Raw genomic sequence first — 15,225 nt, 5'->3', positions numbered from 1 at the left:
CCACTGGCTAATGCCCACTGGGCCCAGCATCCCACATCATGATTTACTGGGATGTCAGTAGTGTACTTATGCTTCCCTCTCTTGGATTGAACCTGAATACCTTCCCTTCCCTAGACACTATGTGACCCCAAACAGTTTAGCACCTGCCCCTGACTAAAATAAATAGTCTTTTCTTCTTTCAACAAACCGGCCGTATCCCACCGAAGCAGGGTGGCCCAAAAAGAATAACAAAAGTTTCTCTTTTTAAATTTAGTAATTTATACAGGAGAAGGGGTTACTAGCCCCTTGCTCCCGGCATTTTATTCGCCTCTTACAACACGCATGGCTTATGGAGGAAGAATTATGTTCCACTTCCCCATGGAGATAAGAGGAAATAAACAAGAACAAGAGCTAGAAAGAAAATAGCAGAAAACCCAGAGGGGTGTGTGTATATATATGCTTGTACATGTATGTGTAGTGTGACCTAAGTGTAAGTAGAAGTAGCAATGTTTGAGAGACAGAAAAATAGACACCAACAATCGTACCATCATGTAAAACAATTACAGGCTTTTGTTTTACACTCACTTGGTAGGATGGTAGTACCTCCCTGGGTGGCTGCTGTCTACCAACCTACTACCTAGGAAAATAAATAGTCGTATGTAATTATAAGGTGAAGCAGAGTGGATATTTCGGTAAACTCGTGCAATTTAAATGAATAGTAATTTTAGAATTAAGTATATTCTTGAAGTAGTGTTTATTTTTTAATTAATATGTAAGTTTTGTGTAATATGTGACAAAAATTGTACTATTCAAAGTGAAGTAGATTGCATCAGAAAAATTTTCACACACGTTTTGTTTAAATAATTATCTTTGTATCCAAGTTGGTAGTATTAGTAGTACAGTATGTCACCTATATTTATTAATACTTTTAGGCATTAAGTGAATAGATATCTCAGGTGCACAGGGTATCCCACTGAAATTGAACCTCAGGGAAAATCTATAAATGTTTAACAGTAGTTGAGGATCATTAATAAAGGGAATAATTGTAAGGGTTCTTCCAAGAAGAGCATGTACAGTTCTTTCAACTAAGGCAAATTCACGAAACATGCTGATGCACAGGTATTGAGACAGTAAACCTTTCTCTCTCTCTCTCTCTCTCTCTGAACATAAATATTTTGTTACGTAAGCTAGGCCACAATTTAACTTATCAAGTCATCATGCAATAAAGACAGTAAGAAGCACATTAGGTTTTCTCTCAAGATTTGCAAATTTCTGAAACAGTTGACCTGCTCAAGTTGTTGAAGAAAAAAGTGTTGAATTTTAAGACAAACCTAAACCCAAAACCAGAAAGATAAGAGCATAAGAAAGAAGGAACAATGCAACAGGCCTACTGACCCATGCGAAGCAGGTCCATGCCACCCCCAGCCTAGAACAATGACCACCTAGTCAGGTCACTTCCACTTTAGGAAGGAGCACAGCACCAGACCTGGTAGCCCAAGCTAGTCAGGTCTAACTCACATCCACCCACACCCACTCATGTATTTATCCAACCTATTTTTAAAATTACACAATGTCTTAGCGTCTATGATGGTACTCGGGAGTTTGTTCCACTCATCCGCAACTCTATTACCAAACCATTCACATTTTTACCCCCTCCTCCCCCCACTTCCATTCAGGGCCATAGCAAGTCATCTGCAAGGGCTACTAGATTTAGCAACTGTTAAAGCCACTAGATACAGCATCTTTCAGATAAGTTCAGAATGTTTTCTGAGGGGAGATTAAATGATGGAAAAACCTGATAGTACTGGAAATTTCTGAAACTAGGTCTTTTGCAGAATTTAATCATTTGCCTTTTTCTAATGTATTTTTTTTTCCCACAGCTTAACTGTCCAACATTTCTCCTTTGTTCTAACAAGCCTGGACTCAAAATGGACATATGGATTCTGTCGCCATGCTCCAGGAGCAGAAACAGCTCTTGTGATACTCTCTCACCTGCCTTGGCACGAAACATTCTACAAGTAAGGCAGTGTAGGGGTCATTCTAGGAAAGGATGGAGAGAGGGAGGGGGCAAAAGTGGTTTTGTGTGCAAGGGGCTTGGACATAAGCAGACATGTATGAGCATGTTAGATAGGAGTGAGTAGAGACAAATGGTTTTTGGGACCTGATAGGCTGTTGAAATGTGAGCAAGGTAATATTTTGTGAAGGGATTCAGGGAAACCAGTTAGCTAGACTTAATTAAGTCCTGGAGGTGGGAAGTACAATGCCTGCACTCTAAAGGAGTAGTTTGGGATATTTGCTGTTTAGAGTGACATCTGAACTGTTGTATCTGCTTCCCTCTAGCAAGACAATGATAGTGTGAATGATGGTGAAAGTGTTTCTTTTTTGAGTCGCCCTGCCTCGGTGGGAGATGGCCAGTGTGTTAAAAAAAAAAGGTATATAATAAGTTTCTTACCTCAGTTCTGAGGATTGACTTTAGTAATTTAAGTGTTAATTCATTCAGCTATCAGTTAAGCATTTTTTAAGTTACATATACTGTTTATTGTTGTTAAACTATGTGTTTGTGTATTATTTACAGACTTCTAAATCATCTCTCCGAAATGATGAGTTCAGACAAGACCAGCGATATGGCCTCATGTCTCCAGAACATTTACAAGTTCCCAGTTCCTCCTCCAGGTTCAGATATTACTATACCTTATGGGGAAAGCAAAGTAAGTCTGGGAAAATAGTAATTCCCTGATATTTTCTTAAGTGTATCACAAGGAAATGGTTCTTAAAAATACATTTACAACAATATATCAGTATTTAGGTACAGAGGTCTGTAGTATTTGCAGAACTTAACTGTGTAGGTGTTTGAGTTTGATCATATAATGCACGTGTATTTGTGTTTGACTTATATTGTATAGGTGCTTGAGTCTGGCCTTGTTCTGTATAGATGTTCGAATTTGACATTAATCTGCATAGGTGATTGAGTCATGAGTATGTTAATCATAAGCTTCAGTATATTTTTGGTAAGTTATTAATTTTTGTTCACCAATAGTTATCTTATGTTTATGTTTATATTTCTTATATGATAAAAGTGTGAATATAAGTGTTGTCATGGCAATAAAAATCTATCATGATTAATTTTCTTGTTAAATTTGCTTAAAAGGAAAGACTTGAATTGCATCAATGACAAAATCAGTGGGTGGTAGATAGCAACAGTGACCACAGATTTGAGCTTTAAGCTCAAGTCTGTTTTCATTAATTTTTTTTTTTGTAAAGTTGAGATGGTATGTTTCCCTGCTTGTATATGTACAGAAAGTAAGTAAAACGAATTGGTTTAATGGACTGCATTTCTGCTCTCATATGCATATCTATATCTTCTACCCTCTGTATTCCTAGACGTCCTTATTTGATGTACAGTATATCACTGAATAATTGGTTGAGGATAACATGCTTATTAATGGTCTGACCTAACTTGTTCTGTGCCTCATTTGTAATCTCTCTCTCAACATTCTTATTATCTTATACTATATATATTGATATGCATTTTTCCCTTCATAATTATTGACAGTGATGGTGCACTAAGTAACATGTGTCAGTATTTGTGGCTAGATATTAACTCCTTTATGCTCTGCCTTACAGTTCTTTGTAGCTCAGTGTCCCAACCATCTAAAACTACCAACCATCCCAGAAAATGTAAGTCATGTCTACTCGTTATTTTTTATTAAACCATTTCTGTTTTTTAATGAAGGTATTAGCATATTAAGGTATTGAAGTTGTAGGCCAGTTCAAAAGTACAAGATGGATTATTGTATTGCTGAGTGCAACATAGTAAAATCATTTACAAGCTTAAGGTGTGTGTGTGTGTGTGTGTGTGTGTGTGTGTGTGTGTGTGTGTGTGTGTGTGTGTGTGTGCATGTGTGTGTGCGTGTGTGTGTGCGTGTGTGTGTGTGTGTGTGCGTGTGTGTGTGTGCGTGTGTGTGTGTACTCGCCTAGTTGTACTCACCTAGTTGAGGTTGCGGGGGTCGAGTCCGAGCTCCTGGCCCCACTTCACTGATCGCTACTAGGTCACTCTCCCTGAGCCGTGAGCTTTATCATACCTCTGCTTAAAGCTATGTATGGATCCTGCCTCCACTACATCGCTTCCCAAACTATTCCACTTACTGACTACTCTGTGGCTGAAGAAATACTTCCTAACATCCCTGTGATTCATCTGTGTCTTCAACTTCCAACTGTGTCCCCTTGTTACTGTGTCCAATCTCTGGAACATCCTGTCTTTGTCCACCTTGTCAATTCCTCTCAGTATTTTGTATGTCGTTATCATGTCCCCCCTATCTCTCCTGTCCTCCAGTGTCGTCAGGTTGATTTCCCTTAACCTCTCCTCGTAGGACATACCTCTTAGCTCTGGGACTAGTCTTGTTGCAAACCTTTGCACTTTCTCTAGTTTCTTTACGTGCTTGGCTAGGTGTGGGTTCCAAACTGGTGCCGCATACTCCAATATGGGCCTAACGTACACGGTGTACAGGGTCCTGAATGATTCCTTATTAAGATGTTGGAATGCTGTTCTGAGGTTTGCTAGGCGCCCATATGCTGCAGCAGTTATTTGGTTGATGTGCGCTTCAGGAGATGTGCCTGGTGTTATACTCACCCCAAGATCTTTTTCCTTGAGTGAGGTTTGTAGTCTCTGGCCCCCTAGACTGTACTCCGTCTGCGGTCTTCTTTGCCCTTCCCCAATCTTCATGACTTTGCACTTGGTGGGATTGAACTCCAGGAGCCAATTGCTGGACCAGGTCTGCAGCCTGTCCAGATCCCTTTGTAGTTCTGCCTGGTCTTCGATCGAGTGAATTCTTCTCATCAACTTCACGTCATCTGCAAACTGGGACACCTCAGAGTCTATTCCTTCCGTCATGTCGTTCACAAATACCAGAAACAGCACTGGTCCTAGGACTGACCCCTGTGGGACCCCGCTGGTCACAGGTGCCCACTCTGACACCTCGCCACGTACCATGACTCGCTGCTGTCTTCCTGACAAGTATTCCCTGATCCATTGTAGTGCCTTCCCTGTTATCCCTGCTTGGTCCTCCAGTTTTTGCACCAATCTCTTGTGTGGAACTGTGTCAAACGCCTTCTTGCAGTCCAAGAAAATGCAATCAACCCACCCCTCTCTCTCTTGTCTTACTGCTGTCACCATGTCATAGAACTCCAGTAGTTTTGTGACACAGGATTTCCCGTCCCTGAAACCATGTTGGCTGCTGTTGATGAGATCGTTCCTTTCTAGGTGTTCCACCACTCTTCTCCTGATAATCTTCTCCATGATTTTGCATACTATACATGTCAGTGACACTGGTCTGTAGTTTAATGCTTCATGTCTGTCTCCTTTTTTAAAGATTGGGACTACATTTGCTGTCTTCCATGCCTTAGGCAATCTCCCTGTTTCGATAGATGTATTGAATATTGTTGTTAGGGGTACACAAAGTGCCTCTGCTCCCTCTCTCAATACCCATGGGGAGATGTTATCTGGCCCCATTGCCTTTGAGGTATCTAGCTCACTCAGAAGCCTCTTCACTTCTTCCTCGGTTGTGTGCACTGTGTCCAGCACATGGTGGTGTGCTCCACCTCTCCGCCTTTCTGGAGCCCCTTCTGTCTCCTCTGTGAACACTTCTTTGAATCTCTTGTTGAGTTCCTCACATACTTCATGGTCATTTCTTGTTGTCTCTCCTCCTTCCTTCCTTAGCCTGATTGCCTGGTCCTTGACTGTTGTTTTCCTCCTGATGTGGCTGTACAACAGTTTCGGGTCAGATTTGGCTTTCGCTGCTATGTCGTTTTCATATTGTCTTTGGGCCTCCCTTCTTATCTGTGCATATTCGTTTCTGGCTCTACGACTGCTCTCCTTATTCTCCTGGGTCCTTTGCCTTCTATATTTCTTCCATTCCCTAGCACACTTGGTTTTTGCCTCCCTGCACCTTTGGGTAAACCATGGGCTCATCCTGGCTTTTTCATTATTCCTGTTACCCTTGGGTACAAACCTCTCCTCAGCCTCCTTGCATTTTGTTGCTACATATTCCATCATCTCATTAACTGGGTTCCCTGCCAGTTCTCTGTCCCACTGAACCCTGTTCAGGAAGTTCCTCATTCCTGTGTAGTCCCCTTTCTTGTAGTTTGGCTTCATTCGTCCTGGCCTTCCTGCTTCTCCCTCCACTTGTCGCTCTACTGTGTATTCGAAGCTTAAAACCACATGGTCACTGGCCCCAAGGGGTCTTTCATATGTGATGTCCTCAATATCTGCACTACTCAAGGTGAATACTAAGTCCAGCCTTGCTGGTTCATCCTCTCCTCTCTCTCTTGTAGTGTCCCTTACGTGTTGGCACATGAAGTTTTCCAGTACCACCTCCATCATCTTAGCCCTCCATGTATCTTGGCCCCCATGTGGGTCCAAGTTCTCCCAATCGATCTCCTTGTGGTTAAAGTCACCCATGATCAGGAGCTTTGCCCTGCATGCATGAGCTCTTCTGGCCACTCTAGCCAGTGTGTCAACCATCGCTCTATTGCTCTCGTCGTACTCTTGCCTTGGCCTCCTGCTGTTCTGTGGTGGGTTATACATCACTGCTATTACCACCTTGGGACCTCCAGAGTGAAGCGTTCCCGCTATGTAATCACTTTCTTCTCCGCTGTCTCCTCTCTCCAGCTCATCAAAATTCCAGCGATTTTTGATCAGCAATGCCACTCCTCCACCCCCCCTGTTCCCTCTGTCTTTCCTCAGGATTTGGTATCCCGTTGGAAAGATGGCATCTGTTATCATACCTGTAAGCTTGGTTTCTGTGAGAGCTATGATGTCCGGTGATGCTTCTTTGACTCTTTCATGCCACTCCTCCCACTTACTTGTTATTTTATTCCATCAGCGTTTGTGTACCATACCTTCAGTTTCCTTTCCAACACTGTGGTTTGGGGGGGCCTGTGAGGGTGGGAGACCTGGTGGCATACTGTGGGATTCTATAGCTCGGTGTTGGGTGGAGGCTGTGGGTATGGATTGTAGTGTGTGTTGGGATGGTGTGATAGGTTGTATGGTTCTGAGAATAGTTGTGTGTGTGCTTGCCCTTGCTGTTCTGTTCTGCTCTGACTGACCTCTGCTGGTTCCATCCTTGTCTCTTTTCCTAGCTCCTTTCGCTTTTTTGTCCTCTCCCTCAGCTGCTGTCGTTCTGATTTTGTTCTGTCTCTGTCTAGGAACACCCTCTTGTACTCTTCCGAGTATTTCAATCGTGGTTTCTCTTGGAGGATCCTGTTCCACACTGTTTCCGTCCTGAGAATCAGCTTGATTGGTCGGTTTCTCCCCTTCGAGTACCCCCCTATTCTCTGAAAATTTACAATCTCGTCCATCTCTTCACCTATTTCCGTGATGATTTTCTCAATCTCCTTTCTTTCTTCCTGCTGCCTTTCAGTGTGTGTCCTTTCCTCTCTCTCCTGAAGCCCATGGATAAACACTGATTTTGCCCTTTCCTCCTCCCATTGCCTCACCCTCTGTGACTCTGGATCCTGCCTGTATGTGGTCAGTTTCTCCCTTGTTTTTTCCAGTGGCTCTTGATAGCATGGTTGTGCCTCAGCATTCGACCTATCGCCCTCTCCATCTGCAACCAGCTGTTCTTCCCTTTCACTCCTTGGTCCTCCTTGGCAGGCTGATATGACCTTAGCATAATTCATAATTCCTTCCTTCCTGTTTGGCCTCGCAGCTTCATATGCTGTGTCTTCTCTGGTCACTGCCCCTGTAACTCGCTTCAGCCTATTTATCTCATCTTCTAGGACCCTTATCTTGGCTACTGCAGTTTCGACTTGTGCCTCCCAATTCTTTGTCTCCTTCTCCAACCTCTTTTCCAATTTCACAGAGAGCTCTTTCTCCATTTTTTCAGAAAGCTCTCCTAATTTTCTCTCCCACTCTTGTTCCATCCTTTTCCACTGCTCCCTACCAGAACCATTCTCATCTGATCCTTGGTTCCTGCGAGTCCCCACCATTTTTTTTTTTTTTTTGTGAGAGAAGAGAGAAGGGAAAGGTAGAAGGAGAGAGAGAGGGGAAGAGTGAGAAGGGAAAGGGGGAGAGAGAGTGTGAGAGGGGGAAAGAGAGAGGAGGGAAGGAGAGGGGAGAGTGAGAATGGAAAAATGGAGAAGAGATGGAGAGAGAGAGAGAGAGAGAGAGAAGGGAAGGAGGTAGTGTGTGTGTGTGTGTGTGTGTGCGTGTGTGTGCGCGTGCATGTGCGTACGTACGTACTCGCCAAATTGTAGTTGCAGGGGTCGAGACTCGGCTCCTGGCCCCGCCTCTTCACTGAACGCTACTAGGTCCTCTCTCTCCCTGCTCCATGAGCTTTATCATACCTCGTCTTAAAGCTATGTATGGTACCTGCCTCTACTAGATCGCTCGCCAGACTGTTCCACTTCCTGACCACTCTAAAACTGAAGAACCGCTTCCTAACATCCATGTGACTCATCTGAGTCTTCAGCTTCTAAGGGTGACCCTTTGTTTCTGTGTCCCCTCTCTGGAACATCTTGTCTCTGTCCACCTTGTCTATTCCGCGCAGTATTTTGTATGCTGTTATCATGTCTCCCCTATCCCTCCTGTCCTCTAGTGTCGTTGGGAGATGTAAGGGGAACAAAGAAGATTGAAGATGTAGGAGATATTTGTTTCTTAAATTGTCAGGGATTTAATGAATTTGTATTGTAAGGCACTACAATATCCTGGGATAAAATCAGTGATAGTAATCAATAATAGTAGTAATGATATTTATAATTTCTATTATTATTCAAGGTTTTTACATAGACTATTCCAAATCTAATAGAAGTAATTATATTTCATTTGCATTAGGGTTTAGATATCCATTATCATCCTAAACCCTAGTGTAACCCCACATTGTAACCCTTATAGAGAGTAAACTTGAATTGAATTGAAATTGCTTCAGTATTTAAATTTAGAATACAGTGGTCCCTCGTTTTTTGTAGTTAATCCGTTCCTGGAGTTGCTACTATTATCGAAATCTACTATTTGCGAATCAGTTTTCCCCATAAGAAATAATGTAAATACAATTAATCTGTTCCTGACACCCAGAAGTATTAAAACAAAAAAATTTTTTACATGAAATATAGATGTAGTACATAAACAATACAATGGGAAATGATGAATGAAACATTAACAGCATAACACTTACCTTTATTGGAGATTCTTCTTAGTGTATGGGAGACTGGAGGAGGAGAGAGATTGGATTGTTTACAGTTTGGAAGGGGAATCCCCTTCCAGCAACACCTCAGGTACCAATTGCTTTTCTGGGGTTGCTTCTCTTTTCTGTTTCTTAATGCCACTAGGACCACCTTGAGAGTCACTGGAGTCCTGTCTCGCAAAATAACTGTCCAGAGAGCTGTTTCTGGCGTCTCTTTAACACTTCCTTAAAATGGCCCAAGACTTTGTCACTGTACATGTTGCCAACATGGCTTGCAACAACCTTGTCTGGGTGATGTTTCTCCATAAAGCTTTCCATCTTACCCCACATAGCAAAAATCTCTTTAATTTCTGAAGAAGGCACCTTCTTCCATCTCTCTTCCTCCTCCTCTGCAGCAAGATTCTGAGCTGCGATTTGTTGCTGTTCCTGCTGAAGCTCTTGCAGCTCCTCAGTGGTGAGCTCTTTGTTGTGGTCTTCCACCAACTCTTCCACATCCTCCAAACTCACATCCAACCCCATGGAGCTCCCCAGTGCCACAATTGATTTAACAACAGACATAGGCTCATCAGGGTCAGTCCCAAACCCTTCAAAATCCCTCTTGTCGACACAATCTGGCCACAATTTTCTCCAAGCAGAGTTCAAAGTCCTGGTAGTCACTCCCTCCCAGGCCATACCTATAAGGGTTATGCAATGGAGGATGCTGGAGTGTTCTCTCCAAAATTCCCTTAGGGTCAAGTGAGTGTCTGTGGTCACAGTCAAACACCTGTGAAACATTGCTTTGGTGTATTTCTCACCTTCTTTACCACAGGCTTGGCACTAGGAGCTTTCTTTGGAGCCATGGTAGCTTATTTAGTACTTGCAAGCACTAAAATGAGTGGAATATTATGAAATATTTCGTAGGAGCATGTGAGGGGACCTTTGCTCACTGGTAAACAATGCCAGACTGGCTGGGTAGGGAGGCCGCCCCGGCTCACACCGTGCGTATGCGTCCCGGACAAACTACTGTTCGCGAGTCAACCTATGATTAGCAAGCCCATGTTTATATGAAAATATCCCTATGATTTCCGAAATCTATGATTCCCGAGAACTACGAAAAGCGAGGGACCACTGTAGTTCATGTAAAGACCTTGAATAAGAGAAATTATAGATATCTTTATTACTATTATTGATTTTATTTATTTTTAATTATTACAGTTGTTTCAATTTGTAGATTTTTAATTACTTTCATAAGAAATTTGTATGTTTAACTAATTATTTTTAACTAAATTACATCATGACATTAAAGTACTATGCAGTATTGATCTTTAAAACTATTGATCTGTTGAACAAGAATATTGTTTGAATTACAAGTTAAATCATAATTTCAGCGGAACCTGGCTGAATACTACAATGCCGTGGATACCAACAACATGATAATTATATTTGCATCAATGCTATACGAGAGAAGAATTATTATAGTCTCAAAACGGCTCTCTCGGCTCTCTGCTTGTGTCCAGGCAGCCAACTCTGTTATTTACCCTATGCAGTGGCAGCACATATATATACCTGTACTGCCGCAGCATCTACTAGATTACCTTCTGGCCCCTATGCCTTTCCTCATTGGGGTCAACACACTACTCTTGTCGGTAAGAATTTTACGTTTTGTTAGTGTGGAGGAATGTCCAGAGGCCTGTGGTTTATTGAGCAGGTTACAGAAAATTAACTTGATAATGTTTTGTAAGACAGTGTATGAGGTATAGGAGCCCCTCAGTTACCAGTAGCCCCAAGTTATATATCCTTGCTTACAGATGGGTCATTTACGAACTAATTAATGTCATAACCACTGAGCTATGTTACAAGTGTGTTAAACACAGTTTTTTGTACTATTACTTTCCATACAGATAGCTGGTAAGTTGAAAAACCATGAAGGCAACTTGTTTGTATGTTAGGGCCCTTCAAGGGTTCTAACATACAGACAAGTGAAAGACTCGTTCCAAAGAATTTGAACTATGTACTCTCCTTTCCTTGGATTGAATCTGGTTGCCTCCCATTTCCCTAGCACTGTATTTGTATTACCTCAGTTGGCTTAGTGCTTCCCATTAAATAGGATGATGCAAGTTAGGATCCTCATATATAGATATATAACTGATGTCATACATAGTAATAATGAAAGCCATTATGGGTAGATAGAATAGATAGATGAAGAGGGTGTATAAATCTAGGGTAGAAGGAAGGATAGGGATGAGTCCCAGGAACAATTGCAGGGAAAGAGGTATAAGAGGCTTTAAATTTTAGGGGCTTGAGTATCCAGCAGGCTTGTGTGAACATGTTAAATAGGGGTTCATGGAGTCAAGTGTTTTTTAATGGATGTACTGTTAGAGTGTGAGCAGTTAGTCAGACTTGAGTCCTGGAGGTGGGAAGGGCTGTGCCTATGCTCTGAAGGAGGGGTGGGGATGTTGCAGTCCAGGACTAATATGATTGTGATGTCAGCACACTTCTGGAGAAAACAGTAATTGAGTGAATGAGTTTTCTTCTTGGGTCACCCTGCCTGGGTGGGAGACAACTGTTGAGTTAAAAGAAGGAAGTGGGAAGTACAGTGCTGAACTCTTAAGGAGGGGTTTGGGATATTTGCTGTGTGCCTCTGGCAAGATAGTGATAGTATGAGTGTTGGTGAAAGTGTTACTCTTTCAGGTCACTTTGCCTCGGTGGGAGACAAAAATATAAAATTTAATGGGCAGATTACTTCTTCAGTATGTGCCTTTCAAAATTTCTTCTGATATTTTCCCCTGAAAGACTGATACAGAAACTATAAAATACAGAAAAAATACAGGGCAAACTATTGCAATGGATGTGGGACTTTGTTTGAAATAAAAATGTAGACAGCGTAAAGAAGGAAAAGATTGTCAGGAAGTATATAATTTCCTTGTATCATTTGTCAATTTTAACCCTTAAACTGTTCAAACGTAGATCTACGTTCACGTGCTTAGCGCTCCGACCTTGATTTTCCCCATTTGAAAGCATGTAAAAAAAAACCTAGGTCTATGTTCAGAGCCCCTGCACGTGGACGTAGATCTACGTTTGAACAGTTTAAGGGTTAATAAAAGTTTTCCTCATTCAGTATGTGCCGTACATTAAGAACTATAGTAGATAATTCACTCATTGCATATATATCTCTGTGCAATACTTAATATATGTTATATACAGGTAGGGAGGCACACTATCATTCCCAAGAGGTGAAATAAATTTTCTTTGCCATTTTCCAGAAAGTACAAATGGATGATGTGGGGGAAGCTGTGATATTAGATGCCGACAACAATATTGTCAAGACACCCTTTAATGATATAGACACCTTGCCTGATGAAGTGGTCATGAATCTAAAGAGAAATCTGAAGGCTTCGAACAATATGCTTGGGGACAGTGTTGCTCGTGCATTCTTGCGTGCACTCGTCCAGCTCATTGGCAACTACAAAGAAGCATTGCAGTTTAGAGAAGAAGATTCAAAAATTACTTTTAACCGAGAGAAGTTTGTTGCAATCCGTCCTCCAAATTTCCAGCCATTTGTTGAGAAGATGTTAGAACTTCAGATTTTTCAGCAGGTTTGAAGAACAGTTCTGTTGTTCATTTTTTATAGACTGAAAAAAGTAGTTAAAAAGTACAGTGCAGATTTCCAGTTTGAATATGTAATTTTTTTTGTTTTGTGCGAGGAGCTAGTAACCTGTTCTTTATCATTTATTAGAAAAAGATAAATTTTAAAGTTAGTGTTTGACAGTCTAGAATATTTAATTGATTTGTTTATTATATATTTAAACTGTAAATTATGTGTATTGCCATTAATTGAAGGTTCTGAAATTAGCTATACAGTGGTCCCTTGAGTAATGATGGTCTTGTGTTAGGATAATTTTGAGCTATGCTAATTTTAAGTTTCAATAATTTTGAGTTAGGGTTTACCCTCATAAAGGAATTTAATTTTGAGATCTTCTTTCTTTCAACGTACCAGCCATATCCCACTGAGGTGGGGTGGCCCAAAAGGAAAAACGAAAGTTTCTCCTTTCAAATTTAGTAATAGTATATACAGGAGAAGGGGTTACTAGCCCCTTGCTCCTGGCATTTTAGTCGCCTCTTACGACACGCATGGCTTACGGAGGAAGAATTCTGTTCCACTTCCCCATGGAGATTAATTTTGAGATATGAAGAAAATTTTTGGATATGATATGAATACCCAGCACAACTCCTCCGCTTCAGCCTTTGGACCAGCAAATAATTGCAAATTTCAAGAAGATTTGCACTAAGATGATGTTTGCCAAGTGCTTTACAGAGACTTCAGGAAATGGAGCCATCAGCCTCACAGAATTCTGGAAGACTAAGTTTAACATCTTAGGTTGTGTGAGGCTCATAGTGAACTCCTTGGCTGAAGTTTCCACTCAGTGCTTCAGTGCATCTCAGAAGAATTCACAGCCTTCAGTCACAGCGAACTTGAAGGATTTGAGGCTGAGGAGGATGTAAATCAGGAGAGTGTTGCTCTTGGTAAAGCAATGGTGCTGGAGGTTGATGAAGAGGATGTGGAGTTTATTCAGGACCACAGACAGGAGTTGACAACAGAAGAACTCCAGGAATCAGAGAAGATGGATGAGGAGGAAGATAACCATAGAATAAGAGCTGCAGAAATTCAGGTGTTTACTCATTGGGAAGGTGTGAAAAGAATAACAAGAAAGCACCCAGGCATTAAAAAAAATTTTACTCACTTTGTGTTTTTGAGGAAAATGCTCTATCTTTTATTAAGAGCCCTAGAAGAAAGCGACAAAACAAACAACACTGGGCAGTTTTTTTTCAAGGGGCATTGGTTGGAAGGAGCTTCTCTCTACCCTCTCCCCCCACCACCACATTATCTCTTCAAGTCCAAGCTACAGTAAAAGTTACACTTCCTGGATCTTGGAACAAATTACCGTAGAGCCTTTTATTTTAGAGTTTTGAGTTATGACAATTTTGAGGTACAATTTGCCTTCTGGAATGGATTAATATTGTAACTCAAGGGACCACTCTACTGTATTATATTTAGCCAGGTAAGTGTTCAGAAATATTCACAATTTTGTTTTGATTATGAAGGTATGAACAGTTTTTTTGTTAGTTAAATGTTAAGGTATTCATTAGTTAATGCTCTCTTTTATTCCAGTTTATTGAAGAAAGATTAGAACGCCTTAATTCTGGTAAACAAACTTCTGATGAGTTTGAGCTGGAAGTTAGTGTACATTGTGAGAAGTCATCCTCCAAGGTGAAACAACAGTATAAACAGTTCGTCACTAATGTTCGAAAGGAGGGTGGTGCTATCGTCAAGACAATGAAAAATAAGGTATACTAATAGGACAGAATGTGGTTTCATGGGTATCATAGTTAACGTAGAAAACTTTGGGGACAGGTTATTAGGATAACAGTAATTGAATAGAGTATCAAATCTGCTTAGAGTAACACTTACATTTATTTGAACATTGGATAAAAAATTCTGAGACTACCTTGATAAATTCCTGTAAACTTCCAGAAGAAAATCTTTTTGTGTAGCTAGTCAAAGATGTACTTCGTTCTCTTGCAAATGCTGCATAACTCTGAATGTGGATACTATCACATAAGTTATAAATGGCTACATGGGTAAATATAGTAACTTTAAATGCATATATTTATTTAGTTTCATTTGGGGGTAGGTTTGTATATAGTAACAGGATTTTTTTAATCAGTGAATTAATGTTTTTCCTTCCTAACTAATGAATATGCACCATCAAGTGAATGAAAGATGCACAGGTACATTGTTATGACTTTCGTTAACATTTAGGAATGAATTAATGTGGCTGTCCCCACATGAACAAGGTTAATTGCTTCAGGAGTACTAGTTGTGGATCTTATCATTGTTTAACCTCTTATATACTGGCTGATTATATTTGAAGTTTGCTGTACATATATTTAGTTTCTCATGAAAGCTTACATAAAAACCAATTAATTATAATTTAATAGATTATAAAGAAAAGGTCAGGGTTTTTATATTCTTTATCATAGGTGGAATACCTGTAGTAAAATTTAAACAGTTGAGTGAGGTAAATTA

General features: G+C 40.8%; 1 protein-coding gene across 5 annotated transcripts in view; it reads left to right on the top strand.

Moving 5' to 3' along the window:
* The window catches only part of LOC128705241 (uncharacterized), a 112,470-nt gene that overhangs the window by 5,755 nt on the left and 91,490 nt on the right, over positions 1-15,225 (top strand). For all 5 annotated transcript variants that reach the window (XM_070089962.1, XM_070089964.1, XM_070089961.1 and 2 more), the window contains exons 3-8: positions 1,860-1,997; positions 2,555-2,687; positions 3,604-3,657; positions 10,526-10,783; positions 12,401-12,733; positions 14,308-14,484. In XM_070089962.1, the coding sequence (XP_069946063.1) occupies positions 1,860-1,997; positions 2,555-2,687; positions 3,604-3,657; positions 10,526-10,783; positions 12,401-12,733; positions 14,308-14,484 (1,093 nt within the window). The remainder of the gene's footprint in view (positions 1-1,859; positions 1,998-2,554; positions 2,688-3,603; positions 3,658-10,525; positions 10,784-12,400; positions 12,734-14,307; positions 14,485-15,225) is intronic.

Source organism: Cherax quadricarinatus, chromosome 30 (genome assembly GCF_038502225.1).
Source record: "Cherax quadricarinatus isolate ZL_2023a chromosome 30, ASM3850222v1, whole genome shotgun sequence".
NCBI classification, from domain to species: Eukaryota; Metazoa; Arthropoda; class Malacostraca; order Decapoda; family Parastacidae; genus Cherax; species Cherax quadricarinatus.
Note: the sequence above shows the minus strand (reverse complement) of the source record. Positions and strands in the feature narration are given on the sequence as shown.